Source organism: Canis aureus, chromosome 7 (assembly GCF_053574225.1).
Source record: "Canis aureus isolate CA01 chromosome 7, VMU_Caureus_v.1.0, whole genome shotgun sequence".
NCBI classification, from domain to species: Eukaryota; Metazoa; Chordata; class Mammalia; order Carnivora; family Canidae; genus Canis; species Canis aureus.
Genome location: NC_135617.1, coordinates 31,740,073 through 31,759,120, shown reverse-complemented (window position 1 = coordinate 31,759,120; position 19,048 = coordinate 31,740,073). Strand labels below are relative to the sequence as shown.

The following is a 19,048-nucleotide window of genomic DNA, read 5'->3' as shown; positions in this document are numbered from 1 at the left end:
AGTATGTCTGCTTCAGCATTCCATTTTAAACAACTGTCCTGGGCAGCACAGGTGGCTCAGCCGTTTAGCACGGGTGTGATCCTGGAGACCCATGATCAAGTCCCACGTCCTGGAGACCTGGGAATAGAGTCCCACATCACGCTTCCTACGTGGAGCCTGCTTCTCCCTCTGCCTGTGTTTCTGCCTCTCTCTCTGTGTCTCTCATGAATAAATAAATAAAATATTTTCAATAAATAAATAAATAAACTGTCCTATACTTTCCATATATCTCATATTTTTGTCATCCAAACATGAAAAATATCAAAAAAGTAAATTTTACTTTTAGAATAGCCAACAGTTATCTTGGGATACAATATTACAATAATGGTTTGACATATTCAATGTCTTAATTTCTAATAACCCTGGGGAAGAATAGGTGACTTTAGTAAACCTACCTCTCTGAAGATAAAAAGGTTAAGCAAAACCATCCCAAAATTATAGATAATGAGCACTAAACGCATCTGGAAAGGTTCTCGGTCCTTCATCCATTTTGGACCCAGCCACACAAACAGGAGGTAAAGAGTACTTATACAAAGTGTAGGCAATGGGGACTGCATCAGAGGCCAATTCTCCACACGTTTATCTAAAGAGAACAAAATCACATTAAATTTATTAAGCACTAAATTTGTTTGAAATGAACTTGTTAGGAATTATAGTATTTCAGCTTAGCTTTTTTCCTAATTTGGCCAAATGCAGGGCATTTTTCTTTGAATTACAACAGAAAACATGGCATTAAAACCAAAGGAATGAGACCAATTCCTGTAAGTAGCTTTTGAAAATAATGCTTCACTACATGTGGCATACATTAAGTTTTATAGACACCAAGAGAACAAAGATAAGAAATAAACTTTGCTACAAATATAGGACAAGCAGAGGATGAAAAGTTGATTAAAGACTTCATTGACAGGAAATAAATATTTTAAGGAGAAACCTATCTTCCATATTAAACATGTGAAATGTATCAGTACAGTTTGGAAGTTGCGCCTTACTTGCGCCTAGCAGGAAAAGAATAGTAAACTGAAGAGGTACAGCAATGGAAATCATTTCCTGAAACACTTGGATACTGAAGACAAAAGTACAATTACAGTGGGGAGAAAAAATTAGGGGGGATTACAGTTCTATCATTTCTTTAAATGGAAATCATCATATTTAAGACCTTTTTCTTTTTCTTTCATAGCATGAGCCTATTCAGCCATGACTATAACCAGCTTATTTTTTTTCTAAAACTATAAACGTTTACCTCACATATGTGTAAATATTTCATTTAAAATGAGTACACTGTCCTTAACATTCAAATACGCAACCCTGAATCAATTTTATAAAAGTTTTGCCACAAGTAACATTTCTAAGAGAAGCATGATAAAGAAATATAGGGCTAACAAAAATTGACTTTCTAATACACTATAAAAGATACTGAAATTTATATTTCTAAAACCTAAACAGTATTTTATAGGTTGTGAATCTAATGTCTAGTTTATGCTTGGTAATATAAAACATTTCTATGTTTTATGCTGAGGAAAATAATGTATTTTTAAAATAATAAAATAACAAAATTCTACATTTTAATCAGTTCCTAAAGCCAAGCCCAAATGAATTTAACTTAATTGCTCGTTACTATGTCCCACCGCACTTAAATTGCCAGTTTCACTAAAACTATGTATGCAGAATAGCTCTGGATTAGATAATTAGGTTTCAAAATATCTTACTTAAAGTTAGTCTGTTTCTGTACACTATTCATAGAAAATAAGATAAAAGAAGGACACGGAAATGAAATGTTTAATCACACAGTCTCCAAAGTCAGGAAGGGACATAACTATGGTTTCTATGAAATACAGGTTGTTAGAAAGATGCATTAGCAATTTGAAAGAAAACCACATATGAAAACAAGAAAAAACTGATTTAAAAAATTTTTATTTAAATTCAATTTGCCAATATATAGTACATCATTAGTTTCAGATGTAGTTTTCAATAATTCATCAGTTGCGTACAACACCCAGTGAAAAACTGATTTTATTTCAGAGTTTATAGAAGAGGCTTACTATCTATATATTCATGGAAATTATGGTTCTGTCACTCAAACCAAAATATATTCCAGAGTTAAAAATAAACTAAAACACTTACAAGAGAGAATAATCCTCTTACAAGAGGGTGTGGCTTAAAAGATGAGTGGCTGACTTTTGTTGAAGGCATTGTATCACTATGATCTTATCACTGACTTTTTACTTTTCTTTATAATAGTCATAATATCGTGCTATGACCGTATCCCTCTGTGACAAAGTCCCCTTAAATATGGTGTATTTAGCTATTTATTTATTTCCCATAGGAGAAACACTTAAGACAAACTCCTAAATCCTAAAGCTCTGCTCTACTTACTTCAGAAACTAGAGAAGGAGTAGCTGTGGCTTCCGATTCCTATCCAGAAACTAGAGACTAGACACTGTTTTTACCGTGCATTTGATACAAAGAGCAAAAGGATTCTGTTATGAGATAATCCTATGTAACAAAGAAGGAATATAAACTCATCTGTAAGGAGATTCTCATATCACAGATTATATCACACTCTTTTCTTAAAAAAGATTTATTTTAGAGAGAGAGGAGAGACCATGTGTGAACAGGGGGAGGGGCAGAGGGAGAGAAGACAGAGAGAACAGAATCTTCAAGAAGACTCCCAGCTGATCGTGGAGCCCAACGTGGGGCTCAGTCCCAGGACCCTGAGATCATTACCTGAGCTAAAATCAGGAGTCAGTCACTCAAATAACTGAGCTACCCAGGTGCCCCAATGCTATCACTCTTTTTTTTAAGATTTTATTTTTTTAATTTCTATTTATTTATGATAGTCACAGAGAGAGAGAGAGAGAGGCAGAGACACAGGCAGAGGGAGAAGCAGGCTCCATGCACCGGGAGCCCGACATGGGATTCAATCCCGAGTCTCCAGGATCGCGCCCTGGGCCAAAGGCAGGCGCCAAACCGCTGCGCCACCCAGGGATCCCTATCACTCTTATTTTTTTTTTTTAATTTTTATTTATTTATGATAGTCACACAGAGAGAGAGAGAGAGGCAGAGACACAGGCAGAGGGAGAAGCAGGCTCCATGCACCAGGAGCCCGACGTGGGACTCGATCCTGGATCTCCAGGATCGCGCCCTGGGCCAAAGGCAGGCACCAAACCGCTGCGCCACCCAGGGATCCCCCCTATCACTCTTAATCACACACAGAATTCCTGCTGACTTCAAAGTAAGTTCTGAGCAACAAGTAGAAAAAAATAAGAGAAATAAGCCCTAAAATTTCCCCCAAATCAAGAATAAATAAAAATCCTCATTCTTTTTGGATGGTTAGCCTGTGCCATTCTCTCTTTCAACAGAGATATTTAAAGAGAGAAATAAGAAAGACAGTGAGAGGAAGAGACATGAGTCAGAAGCTGAAGATGTGACAATATGAGACACTAACAGAGGCCAAAGAAGAGTAAAAAAGGAGAAGGGAGCAGATAAGAAATAACAGAGATATTAGAAAAAGCATTTGAGACTCCATCAGTAAACAGATGGGCTGAGTTCTAATATCAGCTCTGCTACTCTGCATAGGCCCTTAAAGGCACAATCTGTCTTCATCCCTTCATCTATAAACCCTGTTAGAAGAAGGGGAACTCCGTTAGTTCTTCTCCAACTTCAGTGAGAAAAAAAAATCACAAGGGAGAGAGGCATTGTTAAAATGCAGGTTCTGGGATGCCTGGCTGGCTCAGCAGTTAAGCACCTGCCTTCGGCCCAGGGCGTGATTCTGGAGTCCCGAGATCAAGTCCCACATCAGGCTCCCTGCATGAGTCATCTTCTCTCTCTGCCTATGTCTCTGCTTCTCTCTGTGTCTCTCATGATAAATAAATAAAATCTTTAAAAAAAAATGCAGGTTTTGACTCAGTAGGTCTGGGGTGCAGCCCATTTCTAGGAAGATTCTGCATTTTCTAGGAAGCAACTGATTCTGTGTCACTATTCCATGGATCACCCTCTGAGTAGAAAGAAATGAGATAATCCCTTAGTTTTTTTTTAACTTTTGAAATTATTACTCTTAAAAATGATAAATAGGTGGAAGAATGGAATTGAAAGTGAGGAAAACTGGACCTAAAAAATAGGCAATTTTCACTGGTCAGGGGACCTATTTTGCATACAAGTCCCTGCACGTTTCTATTCCACTATGGCACTCATCACACTGTCCTGTGACCTTCCTCTAAAATGCAACCCTCTTGAAGGCAGGAGCTGGGTCTCTCATTCGTGTACTGTAAGGCTTATCAGCTTGTCTAAACAACACTTATTTGATGAATAAATGATGAGTGGGCAATTTTTTTCATATTAGTCCTTTATTCTCTATCCCTTCAGATAAAATCCACTAGTGCATTTATTGATATTCCAAGTTTTTCAGTGTCCAGCAACCCTTTCCTATAGCTCTGCCCAGTTCCTCCTTTACGTTGTCAACAACACTTCAATCCAGTATTTAGAGGGCATGTGTGCTCTGTCTATAAGGCTCCGTATCTTTACTTCATTGCTTTCTCCAGGGAAAAAAGGTAATGCTCCCATTTCTTTATCCAACCAGTGCAAGTTGTGCATTCAATCAACAATCACTTAACAAAATCCTGTCTTCAGCCTATAAACGGCTGCAGTTCACATCATATCCTTCTCAGATTAGCCCTTCTAGTTCACCAGGGTCAGAACACTCTTAAAAATTCCACCTCCAATGACCATTATAGAAATTGTAGTAACTGTCAGTAACCTGAACCACAACATTACAATCCCATTCTATGATGATATTCGCGTGATATTTCTCCATGCCTTTGCAGTTATTTGTGTTTTTCTAAATTTGCATAAATATTTCCCTTAGTACTTCTGATTAGATTCAAATATCTAATACTTCTTTTACTTGTTCCCTTTTCCACTATAAAGGACTGAGTGAGTCACAATAGTGTCATACAATGATATAAAAATTTACTATTACTAACAGGTCCCCTTGCAACTCTGGAACCAAAAAAAGAAAAGAAAAGAAAAGAAAGAAAAAAGAAAGAAAGAAGAAAGAAAGATGTGGAATTAGAAAAGCAAAGGAAAATCATGAGTACTGAAGCTTCATGTATTTTATATAACCTTAAAATAATGAATTATCCAGCCTTTCATTAACTCAAAAGTTTCAACAACATATTTTTATGTTGCCTTTCTTCTAAGAAAGATGTATAAATATCATAAAAAGCAAGTTCAGGAGCAAAAAACTATATTTTAATAATAAGAATTACTAAGACACATTACCTTAACCCTTCTGGACCCTTAAGGGTTAACTTTTTCTCAGGAAATAGTTTCTATTTAGAACATTTTGATTGTTTCATAAAACTCTTGCCAAGTAGGACTGATTTATTTACAAACAGGTCACTAATCATACAATTTTATCTGTATTAAAAGGTCACGTACTGGTTATACAACTCTATGTGCTTGTCAAAACTCACAAACTGTTAGCTAAAAGGAGTTAATTTTATTATGTGTAAATTATACCTTTATACAAATGTGAGGCAAAATGGTATATCTGAAGTGGGCCTTCTTCCTGCAAATACCCTCCACCAACAGGTCTTTATTTTTACCCTGATCTCTATCTTAAAATCACATAGCATGATGGATAGATAGAACAGACTTTCAGGTCAGACTCTCCACCCCTTCTGAGCTAAGTAATTTGGAGGAGGTTATTTGGTTCTTGACCTCTGAAAACTAATTTACTAGAAAAGGAGACAGACACAAAAATCTATTGCTTTTCAGGATCATGAGTGTAATACAAGAGGCCAGTCTTAAGAACAGTGATATGGCAGGTGAGATGGAACAAGATGGACTTCAAGAACAGACATTTGATTTTTCTCGAAGAAGAGGAATTTGCCAAACAGAGAGAAGGAAGGCCTTCTTACAGAAAGAACCCTATGTATAAATATCCCCAAAGCAGGAATAATACACTTATTCTGGAAACTAAGCAGGCCTGAGGTAGAGGATATTTATAAAGGAAGATGGCAGGAAATGACTAGAGACTTACAGGTCATACTGGACCCGGCAAACTGGGAGAGTCTTACAAACTATGCTGAAAAAGTTAGAATCTGTTTGGTAGATAATGGGGAGATGTTTAATTGGTTAAAAATAGGGGATCACATTTAGCTTATAAAAGATATGGCAGAAGCAGTGAGAGATGGACTGAAGGGAAGAGGAGATGTCAAGAGGTGGGGAAACCAGTTGGATCACTGTTCTCAAACATCTCTATGTTGCTGGGCCACCCACAAAAGGACCATCTGCTTGTTAAAAGTGTAGATTCTTAGGCTCCACCCCAGATCTACTGAATCAAAATCTCTGGATAGGGCCTAGGACTGTGATCTCAAATTCATCTGGTGATTCTCGTGGGCAGCCAGACTTGGACACCACTATAATGCAGAAATTATGGAAATCTGAATATAGAAGGCTGCAGTGGTGATGGCCAAGACAGGGAGATATGAAAGTAAAATCAACAGATTTGGTGACTGACACGGATATGAGTTAAGAGTGAAAGAAAAGTTCAGGATTACTCCTAAATGTCTGGCATGGCTGGCAGCAGAGATGGTGAAGTCATGATCCTGGACAGAGCATAAAGGAAGAGGAACAGATCTGGAAGGAGATAATCAGGTGAATTTTTAATCATCCTGTGTCTGAAGTACTTGTGGATTCCTGGATGGAGGCATCCAGTAGGCTCTGAAGCTGCAGAGAACTACCGGCATTGTGGACACATGGAGGAGTCATTGGCAATGAAAAGCACATCGGAGTTTGAAGTCACAAAGAGCACGTGGAATGAGAGAATAAAATGAACAAGGATCAAATACTGGAGAGCACTTAAGGGAGGAGTGGGAGAACTGGAAGTGAAACACCAAAGAAAAATAGAAAATAATGTTGAGGAAAGCAAGAGAGTATGATGTTTTCAAAATGATGGGGTAGGCAGTTGACAGTTATAGATGGAGAATCAACTGTTCTTTTCTCTTCAATGAGGAAATAACTACTTCACAGGGTTTTGATGTGTGATGATTAAATGTAAAAGTTGTAGCACACATAAATGCCACAGAATTGTTCCTTCTGCTGTACCCTATCCCCTATCCACACCACATTTTCACACAGGTGTGTCTTATGTCAAGAATAATCTGGGATGCCTGGGTGGCTCAGCGGTTGCGCGCCTGCCTTCAGCCCAGGGCGTGATCCCGGAGTGCCGGATCGAGTCCCACGAGTCCCACGTCGGGCTCCCTGCAGGGAGCCTGCTTCTCCCTCTGCCTGTTTCTCTGCCTCTCTCTCCCTCTCTCTCTGTGTCTCTCATGAATAAATAAATAAAATCTTTAAAAAAAAAAAAAGAATAATCTGAGCCCCTCCCATTAAAAGTCAAGACCTTTGATGTCTTCTAGGTCTTTTCTTCCTGATCTGGAGAAGTTATCTAGGTTCCAAATATTGACTCTTAAGTCAGTCTACCAACATTAGAATCCTAGCTCTCTCATTTACTAGGTAAATACACTGAGTTACATAAGTCTCTTTGGCTTTATGAATAATAATAGGGTTGCTAGGAGGAATAAGATATGGCTATACGTATGGTCCCTGACACACAATAAGAGCTCAATAAATGTTGACACTGTCATTATTATTGAAAATAATCAAACCACTAAATCCTCTTTTCCAAGAAAAGAGTTGAACCAAAATAAAGAAAAAGTACCATCAATAATTAATTGTGTAAGAGTTTAAACTGAGAAAACAGAACATTTTATAACTTACATACTGAGGGGGCACCCGAATGGCTCAGTCAGTTAGGCATCTACCTTTTGCTCAGGTCATCCTGGGACTGAGCCCTATGGCAGGCTTCCTGTTCAGTGGGGAATCTGTCTCCCTCTCTCTCTGCTTATATTATATATATATCTCTCTCAAATAAATAAATATTTTTTGGGATCCCTGGGTGGCGCAGCGGTTTGGCGCCTGCCTTTGGCCCAGGGCGCGATCCTGGAGAGCCGGGATCGAATCCCACATCAGGCTCCCGGTGCATGGAGCCTGCTTCTCCCTCTGCCTATGTCTCTGCCTCTCTCTCTCTCTCTCTGTGACTATCATAAATAAATAAAAATTAAAAATAAATAAATAAATAAATAAATATTTTTTAAAAACTTTGTATACAGAGAAAACAGCACATTCTATAATGTATTCAGGAGAACAATACATAACAAATCTGTATCTGAATTTTGAATTACTTCGGCTATTTTATTAAATCCTCTTTTTTCAAAAACATGTAAAACAGATTTTAATAATAATAAAATATTTGTAATCCAATAGTTTTGAAATAATCCAAATCCTTTAGAAACCTCTACTTAGGGGCACCTGGGTGGCTCAATTGGTTGAGTATCTGCCTTTGGCTCAGATTGTGATCCCAGTGTCCTGAGATCAAGTTCCATATCAGGTTCCCCTCAGGGAGCCTGCTTCTCCCTCTGCCAATGTCTCTGCCTCTCTGTGTGTCTCTCATGAATAAACAAAATCTTAAAAAAAAAAGAAAGAAAGAAAACTCTACTTATATACAAACAATTGTAATTAATTCTTATAGGAAATATCACTGTGTATATTAAAGGAACTTCCTTAAAAATCTCTAATATGTTGGAGCACCTGGCTGGCTTAGTTGGTTGAGCATCTGACTCTTGATTTCAGCTCAGGTCATGATCCTGGGGTTCTAAGACTGGGCCCTGTGTCAGCTTCCATGTTCAGCAAGGAGACTGCTTAAAGTTTCCCTCTCCCTCTGCCCCTCCTCCCCACTAATGCTCTCCTCTCTCTGCCTCAAAAAAATAAATAAATCTTTTTAAAAAAATCTCTAGTAGGCCTTTTTTTTTTTTTTTTTTTTTTTTTGGAAAGGCTGACTTTTCTTAAAGACTTTCAGAATTCAGGTTGTCTACTAGTTAGAATGTGCTTTATTCCCCCAAATAGTCTAAGCTAGCTATCATCTTCCAAAAGAAAAATCAGTTAAAATTTGAATTTCTAAGACATCCAAATTCCTAGAATTAACGAGAGTGACCAGTAAATAATCCTAGGTGGGTGATGACTTTAAAAGATACAGGGACACTTGGGTGGCTTAGTAGTTAAGCATCTGCCTTTGGTCAGGGCGTGATCCTGGAGTCCCAGGATTGAGTCCCACATCGGGCTTCTTGCATGGAGCCTGTTTCTTTTGTTTATTTTTTTTGTTTTTTTTTTAAGATTTTATTTATTCATGAGAGTCACAGAGAGAGAAGAAGAGACACAGGCAGAGGAGAAGCAGGCTCCATGCAGGGAGCCTGATGTGGGACTTGATCCCAGATCTGGGGATCACGCCCTGAGCCAAAGGCAGACGCTCAACCACTGAGCCACCCAGGCGTCCCATGGAGACTGCTTCTTCCTCTGTCTATGCCTCTGCCTCTCTCTGTGTGTCTCATAAATAAATAAATAAATAAATAAATAAATAAATAAATAAATAAATAAATAAACTTAAAAAAAAAAAAGATACATGGAACAGAGGGAATGTGCTATAGGGGCAGGGGACAGTGCTTGAATTCAGAATAACCAGATTCCAGATCTATCCATCATATGCTAGCCCCATGACTTGGACCTGAAATTCTTGAAGTACAATTCCTCCTATGCAATGGGGGTAATAATAAGATTATCCAAACCACAGAGTTACTTTGAGGCTCAAATTGACAGCCCTCTGTAAGAAGCCCCTCCAACATTAACTCTTTCTTTGTACTTGCAAATATTAAATATTTATCTCTCTTGAAACCTTTAAAGCACACTTTGATTGCCTCTATCATACCATTCCACTGTCCTTTTAGTCTGCTTAAGTGTGTTCCACACAGACTAGGCAGGGGCAGTACTGCTATTTCTATCGCCACAAAGGCTTACAAGAGTAGATATACCCAGCTAATGGCTAAGGACTAGCAGACCACCAAATAAAGGCCACAAAGTTTCTAGAAAAATAAATGTTATTAAGGCTACTGCTATTGTGAGAATAGACATTGGAGACATTTTTCAACTGCCCTTTTGATTAAAGGTAAAGTGAGCAAGAGCTAATAGTTCTAAAAGATATACAAAATCCCTGCTGGGGTAAAAAACAACTAAATGTTCTATAGAAATACATGCCATTGTATGGCTTTCTTAAATATATTTTTAAATCAATAGCTTAAGAACATTTTTAATTCAGGATACCTGGGTGGCTCAGCACTGAATGTCTGCCTTTGGCTCAGGGCGTGATCCCTGGATCTGGGATCGAGTCCCACATCGGGCTCCCTATATGGAGCCTGCTTCTCCCTCTACCTATGTCTCTGCCTCGCTCTCTGTGTGTCTCTCATAAATAAATTTAAAAAAGAACATTTTTAATTCTTTTTCCATATTAGTATATAGCAGCAGATTATCAAAGAAATTAGGAATCCTCAATTCCCTTACTATTCAAAGTGTGGTACAATAGCAGAAAAGTATCTCTTGGAAGCTTACTAGAAATGCAGAACCTCAGGCCTTACTCCAGACCTACAAAGCCAGAATCTGTGTTTTAGTAATATTCCCTGTGATTTACACATTAAAATCTAAGAACTGCTCTAGTCTACTCATAAATGTAAGCCTATTTTGTATAATACATAATCCAGTCATAAAAGTTTGTTTTATTTGTTCCTAGAGTCTACCTGAATGAATAACCTTTTTTTCTTTTAACAATATCTACATGTATTTAACCTGCCATAAACAAAAGAAAAACACATGCCTAACAACCAACTAGAAATAGTGAGTAGCTTCCGAAGTATATTTAAGACATCAAGATGTATGTCCTATATATTATTATCCAGAACTATTCATCCTTCTTTACTATTTTTAGAACCAACAGCTGCAAACCAACATCATGTTTTTAAACCTCTCTACTAAGCACTAATATACAAGTGATATTGTTAAAAATCCATTTCCCTTTACTGACTACACACACACACACACAAAAAACAAATGTCACATTTTACACTAGAGGCCCACCAAAAGGAAGCTGAAGTTTTTATTAAGGAGGTGGTCAATGTCTTCCTCCATTTATTATAAAGGTCATGAGGGCGAGGGCCACAGTCCTTTTTCCTTGATGTATCTCTAAAACAATGTCTAGTATACAAGGCCATCAGACATTTGTTGCTAAATTTTTAATGAAAAATGTAGGTAACTGTTGTCAAGCAGAGTTTGAGAAGAATTTTCTATGATAGGGATAAACCAAATAACCACCATAACGCCTCTTCTAGGTTCTAGTTTAAAATGCATGATATATGCTCCACCCCACGTAAGATCTTGGGTATCAGTGAGGTGAAAAAGGTAGAAGTAAAGGAGAAAGGGTCATCACACAACTGGATACAATGGACAGGTAATGATCTGAGATATACTCTAGGACTAAAGCACAGATTCTGAGGATGGTGGATGAATGAGACTCCAATCAGTTCCTACTGAGTCAGGGTGATGATCGGAAAATTTCTGCTTTAACCTCCTCTATGTCCTTAGGAAAGAGGATGACAGTTTTAGCTGGAAAGAGTGCCTGGATGAATGTAAGGACAGGACAGCCCTTGAGGAGGTGGACCAGGCAGAGGCTGGGCTAAAAAATAACCAAGAGGTCAGTATACGATGGGCAGACAGGAGGGAATGAGGTCTTCACCAGCAAGGCAAGGTATGTTGCAGTGTCTGAGAGGGTGAGGGGGGCAAATGGCCTGAAAGCATTTGGAACAAGAGGGCAAAGAGGTTTTATGTAACTCAGTGGGATTACACAGTCACCTAAGTGCCTGAAAGAATGGATGGAGGAGTTCAAAAACAGAAAAAAGGAAAGAAGAATTTAAGTTCCAAGTCTGCCTGAACAGAGATCATGATAAAGGTAGAAAGTGAGAGAAATAATAAAATTTCCCACAGAGAATACATAAATAGGGATGACTCGGAAGCTGAAAAGGAGAAAGGACTGTCTGTAACACAGATGAGCTGAGTGAATCAGTGTGCCTTACAAGCTGGAGACTGATTACTCTGAGGTTTAATTTGGGAGGGCAAGTAGTAGATGGAAAAGATCCAAGAAAAGTCAGTTCACTTGCTTGGAAAAAGGAAATAATAGTATGCAGCCCAAAGGAGTATGAGGATTAAATGTGATAATACATGTGAAGAATTAGACATAGTATCTGGCACTTAGTAAGCATCCAATAAATGTTTGCTATTAGTACTGGACAGTAAAACAGTATTTGTTGATGAACAGGAAGCCTGCCTTAGGAAAAGGTCATTGATGTGGGAAGGTGAAAGATCTTGATTAGGTCCCAGCTCCGTTACTTTCCAGCTGTATAGTTTAAAGCCTATTTCTGCAGCATAGAATGATTAAATAATACTTACCTTATGGGGATACTATGAACATTAAATACGGTGTACAAAATGCACACTACAGCATTTCATAGTCCAAAAGAGTCCTGTACTAGAAGCTCAATAAACAGAAGTGAGTTTTACAATGTGCAGATGATATCCATATCCATCGTTAAAAAAAAAAGGATATTTATTTATTTATTTATTTAACCCTTAATGTGGGTTTAAACCACATGGGGCAACTTAAATTCTTGACTTTTTTTCAATGAATACAATACTGTAAATGCATTTTCCTTATGATCTTCTTAATAACATTTTTCTCGAGCTTTATCATTAGGAACACAGTATATAATACATATAGCAAAGTACATTAATTGACTGTTTATATTATGGTAAGGTTTCTGGTAAAGAGTAGGCTATTAGCAGTTAAATTTGTGGGGGAGTCAAAGGTTATATGTGGATTTTTGACTGTGCAGAGGATTGGTATCCCTTAACCCCTGCATTATTCAAGAGTCACTTGTGTATTTTCCCCCCAGACTTATTGCCTCAAATCCCCCCACTTTTTGCCACTGTCTTCCTTTTCCCTATGAACACAATTTTATGAATATTTCATCATATATATATATGTATTTGATATAAGAGAATGATGCCTTACATCCTGGCAGGCAAGGTAAACTGCAGATAAACAGTTTCTTTCTTACCTCATTTTCACATTTTGACTTCTCAGAAAATGCAGTCATAAAACTTCCTCCCTGTGCTAACCTGGGAGTTAGTTCAAAGCCCAAATATCCTACCCTTAGTGCCACTAATGATCTTACAGATTTAAGAAAACTGAAATTATGTTTACTTTCGGCAAAAAAAAAAAAAAGACAAGATACCATTGGAGCATGTATATGTGTTTTAAAACGGGAACTGTGACCTAATATTCTCTTGCTACCATTCTACAAGCTGAGTATCCAATGAGTAAAATACTATTGGTCCTGAATTTATTCCATTTCACTAATTACCAGTTGTTTCAGTTTTCTTACACTGTGAAATCTGGCAAACATTTCCGTAATTCTCTTTGAACATAATTTATTTGTCCTAGCCACTCCACCATATAGAAGTCAACTTCATCTTCTCAGGCTACCATTTTTTACATATGTATATTCATATATATAATTTAAATATATAAATTTATGAAAATAAATGTCACTTTTTAGTTTCATCTCATACAGCAGCACTTATAGTACCTCTGAGCATTTCAGATTACCTTTGGTGGTATTACAGCTTTGTTCAGATTTTTAATATTCTAAGTAGTGATACTATATAGATAAGATAGCAGTAAAGAGAAAATATATAGGTCAGAGGATTGATTATTGCTTTCCTGCTTGGCTAGTGTGATGAGACAAGAGCACTGGGCTAAGAGACAAAACAACCTGTTAAGCCCATTCCCACTACAGTGTTCATCCACAAATAACTTAACTTCTATGACTCTCAGAGACTTCTAAAGATATGAAAATAACGATGCCTGCCAGGCCTATCTTTGAGGGTTGGGAAGTTCTTGATAAAATTGTAAAGAAAAAAACAAAAAACAAAAAACAAAAAATAAAGGTAAGTTTGTCTTCCTTGCTATTTGCTACTTTCTAGCACTGGGCACTTTCCTAGGTAACAGCTATTCATTGTCTTTATAAAGCTATTTTACTGTAAGCTAAAAAAAAATAATAATTAAAAAATTGTCAAGAAAAATAAAATAGCCAGTTAGTTTACCAGTAAAATGAGTTTATGTGAGGACAGCAGAGGAATTACAATTTTGGACACGTAAACCACAGTCAACCATAGACAAGCCCTGAGAACAAAGGAGGAGGGCATCCTTTTAACAGAGAAAAAAAATAATAAGTTGGGCGGTGTTGTTTAGGATGATCCATTGGAAGAGGGTGAGAGTTCAGGTTTGTGGCAACTTCTCACTGGCTGGGTTGCTGCTGGGCAAAGAAAAAAATCTTCCTTCTGCTGGGGTGTTAAAGTAAGCCTTTTCCTGTAGGTTAGAGTATAAAGTAGGCTGGTACATGCCTGAGAGGTCCCCCTTCAGAAGTTCTCAACCCCATTTTTAAAATATTTATTTATTTATGTTTAAGTAATCTCTATTCCCAACGTGGGGCTCAAACTCATATTCCAAGATCAAGAGTTGGATGCTCTTCTGACTGAGCTAGCCAGATGCCTCCGCAACTCCATTTTGAATGAGTTTTTCCTTTACTCATATAATCAATTGTTTTACCACTGAACACTGAAGAAACACCATGAAGAGGTACTATATTAATGTCCTATGAAATGTTTAAAAAATTATCGTAAAAAAGACATAACATAAAACACACTTAACCATTTTTAAGTGTATAGTTCAATGATATTAAGTATGTTCACACTGTTGTACAACCAATCTCCAGAACTTTCTCATCTTGCGAAACTGAAACTCTACACCCATTGGACAACTCCCCATCTCCCCCTTCCCACAGGTCCTGGTAACCAACAGTCTACTTACTGTTTCTATGAATTATACTACTTTAGAGACCTTATATAAATGGATTCATCAATATTTGCTTTTTGTGACCAGCTTATTTCACTTAGTATAATGTCTTCAAGGCTCATCCATGTTGTGGCATGTGTCAGAATTTCCTTCCTTTTTAAGGCTAACTAACATTCTTTTGTATGTATATACTACATTTTATCTATTCATTCACAAACGGACATTTTCCACCTCTTGGCTATTGTGAATAATAGTTTATGGACATGCGTGTACAAAGCTGTATGAAACTCTAACAATATATATCTGTGCCTAAGTTTTCAACTGATAAATAAAAATGAAAACAAAGCTTACTCCTTTGACTACTCCTGCTGAAAATCACAAATGCCTTTCTGTGATTACACCTAACAGGGACTAACTGATTCCTTCAATAGATTAATGTATTTCCCGGGATCCCTGGGTGGTGCAGCGGTTTGGCGCCTGCCTTTGGCCCAGGGCACGATCCTGGAGACCTGGGATCGAATCCCACGTCGGGCTCCCGGTGCATGGAGCCTGCTTCTCCCTCTGCCTATGTCTCTGCCTCTCTCTCTCTCTCTCTCTCTCTGTGGGACTATCATAAATAAATTAAAAAAAAAATTAAAAAAAAGATTAATGTATTTCCCTTTCAAATTTCAAGACATATTCTAAATAAAATGTAATCATAAAATATATTGAGAAGTATTTAAGAATGACAATATTTCATGAATAAAAATATATGACAAAACCAAGATTTTTTAAATTAACATTTGATTAAGGAACATACTTACACCAAAATTATTTAATTTCTTTAGTTTTCCCCCTACACTAAGACATATTTATTTGTAGAAATTTTATAAGAATTTTAAGCCATACTTCTAAATTTTAGAAATGCTTATAAACTGAAAATCTTTTACAATGACATATGATAAAATTTTGCATTTTCTGTAGAAAAAAATATAAAGTAAGGTTAAGTTTAGACTATTTAAGCTACCACTTTAGGAGACATTATGAGGATTCAATAAAGTGGCCATAAGAGATGACCTAGTTTCAACTATCTCATGGTACAGGTAGAAATATGAAACCCAAAAAATCATAAACCACTTGCCCCAAACTACATAATAAGCCATCCTCAGAAGCTGTATGTTACATAATAAATGTAATATATAGTTGTATAAATTTAACAGACTAATATATATATATATATATATAACACAAATTTTTTTAATGTTAATGCTATTATTTTTGACAAAATAGGTAACTCTTGGTTATTCAAAAAATACCTAGATAATTGAATAGGTAACAGTGTTATAGCAACACACAGTGCTACGTCAAAGCAGGTACTTAAATAACTGCATCCCTCTGTTATTCTACTCCTGTACCTATTTCTTATGGGGCGGATAAGAGAGTAAAAAGAATTAAATATGAATCTGTTATATGTACTATCTTAGCAACACTAATAATAGGTTTGTTGGAAAAGGTTGGAATTATTGCACAGTGAGGTTTTTAAATTACCGACCACTGTATGTTTATTTGAGGTTGCATGACCTATTTAAAGAATTTTTTAAAATTTCATATATATCCAGAATTTAAAGCCAAGTGAAACCTTAGAGATTACCTAATTCAACTCTTTCAATTTACAGATGAAAAAGTCAGGATTGGAAAAACAAAGGGACCTGCCCAAACTCTCACTGCTAATCAGTGAGACTAAAGTCTAGGACTCTAGCCTAGGTCATATGACTCCCAGTCCAGTGTTCTTTCCCATTCTTTACACCATGCTGCCCTCCTCACTTCCACACTCATCACAATACTTGGAAGACAGAATTATATCTGATTTTACATCTTTTGAAAGTAACTGTTTTATGCTAATAAATGATTTAATGGTTTGATTCCTTCATTAGATATAGTCAACATCAATGGAATTTACCACTAACTCATGATAAAGATCATTTAAAAAAAAGAAAACTTCCCAGAATTCAGTATGGAACCAAACCCTACTAGTGCTTAGCATTCAAAATATTTCACTATTTGTAAATCATGCTAGATTAAGGGGGTTATCTCTTGATACCTACCAAATCAACAAATACAAGGGCACTTCCTAGTGTTGCAGAGAAAAATACAAAGTGTGAAAGAGTAAATAATAATAAAAGTTAAAACAGTCCAAGATGATAGAGTTACAGAAGGAATGGCACAAGAAAGTGCACGAGCAACTGCTAAACTGATGGAATCAAATGAAGGAATGAACTGCTCCAGGGCACCCTGGCCAAGAAAGGCTTTGTGAAGGAGGGCTTCTGGAGACATAAGGAGGAGAAAGGGCAATGAAGGCAAAGGGAACAGTGTGATAAGAAACACAAAGATAGACATGTGCAGGTTTTACTCAAGGGGGAGTTACCCAAGTTGGTTAGAGCTGCAGGTCCACGGGCAGGTATACAATGGCTGACCAGGTTAAAAAGGAAATTAGGAAACTTGGTTTTGAAAGGCCATGTTCCCTCCCTTTTCTAAAAATCAAAACCCTGACTAGCCTTAAAAATGTTTTCAATTCATTCTCATTCCGAGGGAAAATACAACTATAGCACCTTGATTTTTAAAAGAAGAAATGTCTAAATCATGAAAAGGAAAAAAAAAAAAGCCATCTATAGTGAGAAAAGACAGATTCTGTTACACAACACTTCTCTGTGTTCTTCTACGTCTAATTCGAAATAATGACTCGAAAAATCCAAAAATAATACTTAGGTTACTAAATTACTCACTAATGACATTAGCATATGACTTGAGGAAAAAAAAATCTAACAACTTTAATTTTAAAAGGATGACCAACTTTTTTTTGTGGCTCACATAGGCACTGCCTGATTACCTATGTTAATTCCTAAAACATGGTCTCCCTGAGCCAAAATATCTAACTACATAAAACTGTCCCAACACCAGTTTTAGAATTTGCATGGTTTTACCCTCCTGTAATTTCATCTGTGATTGGATGTTCTGCTACGAGGCTGCTGGGGAATGGACAAGAGCATGAGACATTTAAGTGTAAGAGAAAGAAAAAAGAAAAGAAAAGTGTAAGAGAAAGAAAAAAGAACTGACCAAACAACAAAAAACAACAAAAAAAACCCTAAAATGGTATAGATCTCATAGAGGCTTGACGGAGGTTATGAGAGAGACGGATAACCCTAGGATTTCACTGAAAATATTAGCTAAGGGAGATGCCATGTTAGGAGCTGGTGATGTTCCACTTATTTGTCTTTAATTAGCTGCCTAGACTTTAGAATGTCTTTTTGAGAAAAGACATTAAAACTGTAACCAGGTTTCCAGGAGAGGCTAAACAAACAAACAAAACATATTTTAGACAATAACAAAGATTAAAGAGTATACATTGACTATAACAAATAATAATACTAATGTAAATATATTGTAAGACACATGCTCTTCTGGGACCTGGCACTCCCTGGGACAGATCTTTTACCCCAGGGTATTTGAGCTGAGTTTAATGTCCCTTCCCACAAGCCCCCAGTTTCAGCAAGCCAGGATGACTCACTGATTCTTAAAAACATTCCCAGTTTCCATGAATTTTTAGTATTTGATGCCCTTCTCCTTAGTCTACCTATCCAAACACTCTCTGACAATATAACCATCAACTCCACATGGTGATAGCTAAAATATTCTAAAAATAAAGCTTGTAGATTCTTCTAACTCAAGACTGTGGTGCAGGTAAAAGTTAAGATAGGAATAGTAAAGAAGGACTTTTCTGACTTCCCTATGCGCCAGCTATGCCTGATTCTGACAGATCACAGATCATGCCTTTAGACCATGATACAAAGCAAGGCGGAAGAGCCATAACTCCATAAGCTGCATGGGGGCAGTGACCAAATATCCTCATTCTCTCTCCAGAGCCCAGAACTATTCCCACACATGGTAAGTGATGAGGAAAGAATATATGATTATATAAGTCTTGCTTCCGAATTTTATCATCATCCTACAGCAGTCTTCCTTCCTCCTGTACTACTCTCCCCTTCTCTCTTCTGCCTCTCCAAAGTGAATTAAGAAGGCCAGCTAGGATGGCCTTCCATGCTCTAAGTTCAATTCCCAAGTAGACACAAATTTTGCATCAAAATATGGGCTACTATATCTGTAAACAGAGAGCAATGCCAA

General features: G+C 37.1%; 1 protein-coding gene across 2 annotated transcripts in view; it reads right to left on the bottom strand.

Moving 5' to 3' along the window:
* Positions 1-19,048, bottom strand: part of ELOVL4 (ELOVL fatty acid elongase 4) — a 31,815-nt gene that overhangs the window by 8,776 nt on the left and 3,991 nt on the right. For both annotated transcript variants that reach the window (XM_077903284.1, XM_077903283.1), the window contains exon 2: positions 435-622. In XM_077903284.1, the coding sequence (XP_077759410.1) occupies positions 435-622 (188 nt within the window). The remainder of the gene's footprint in view (positions 1-434; positions 623-19,048) is intronic.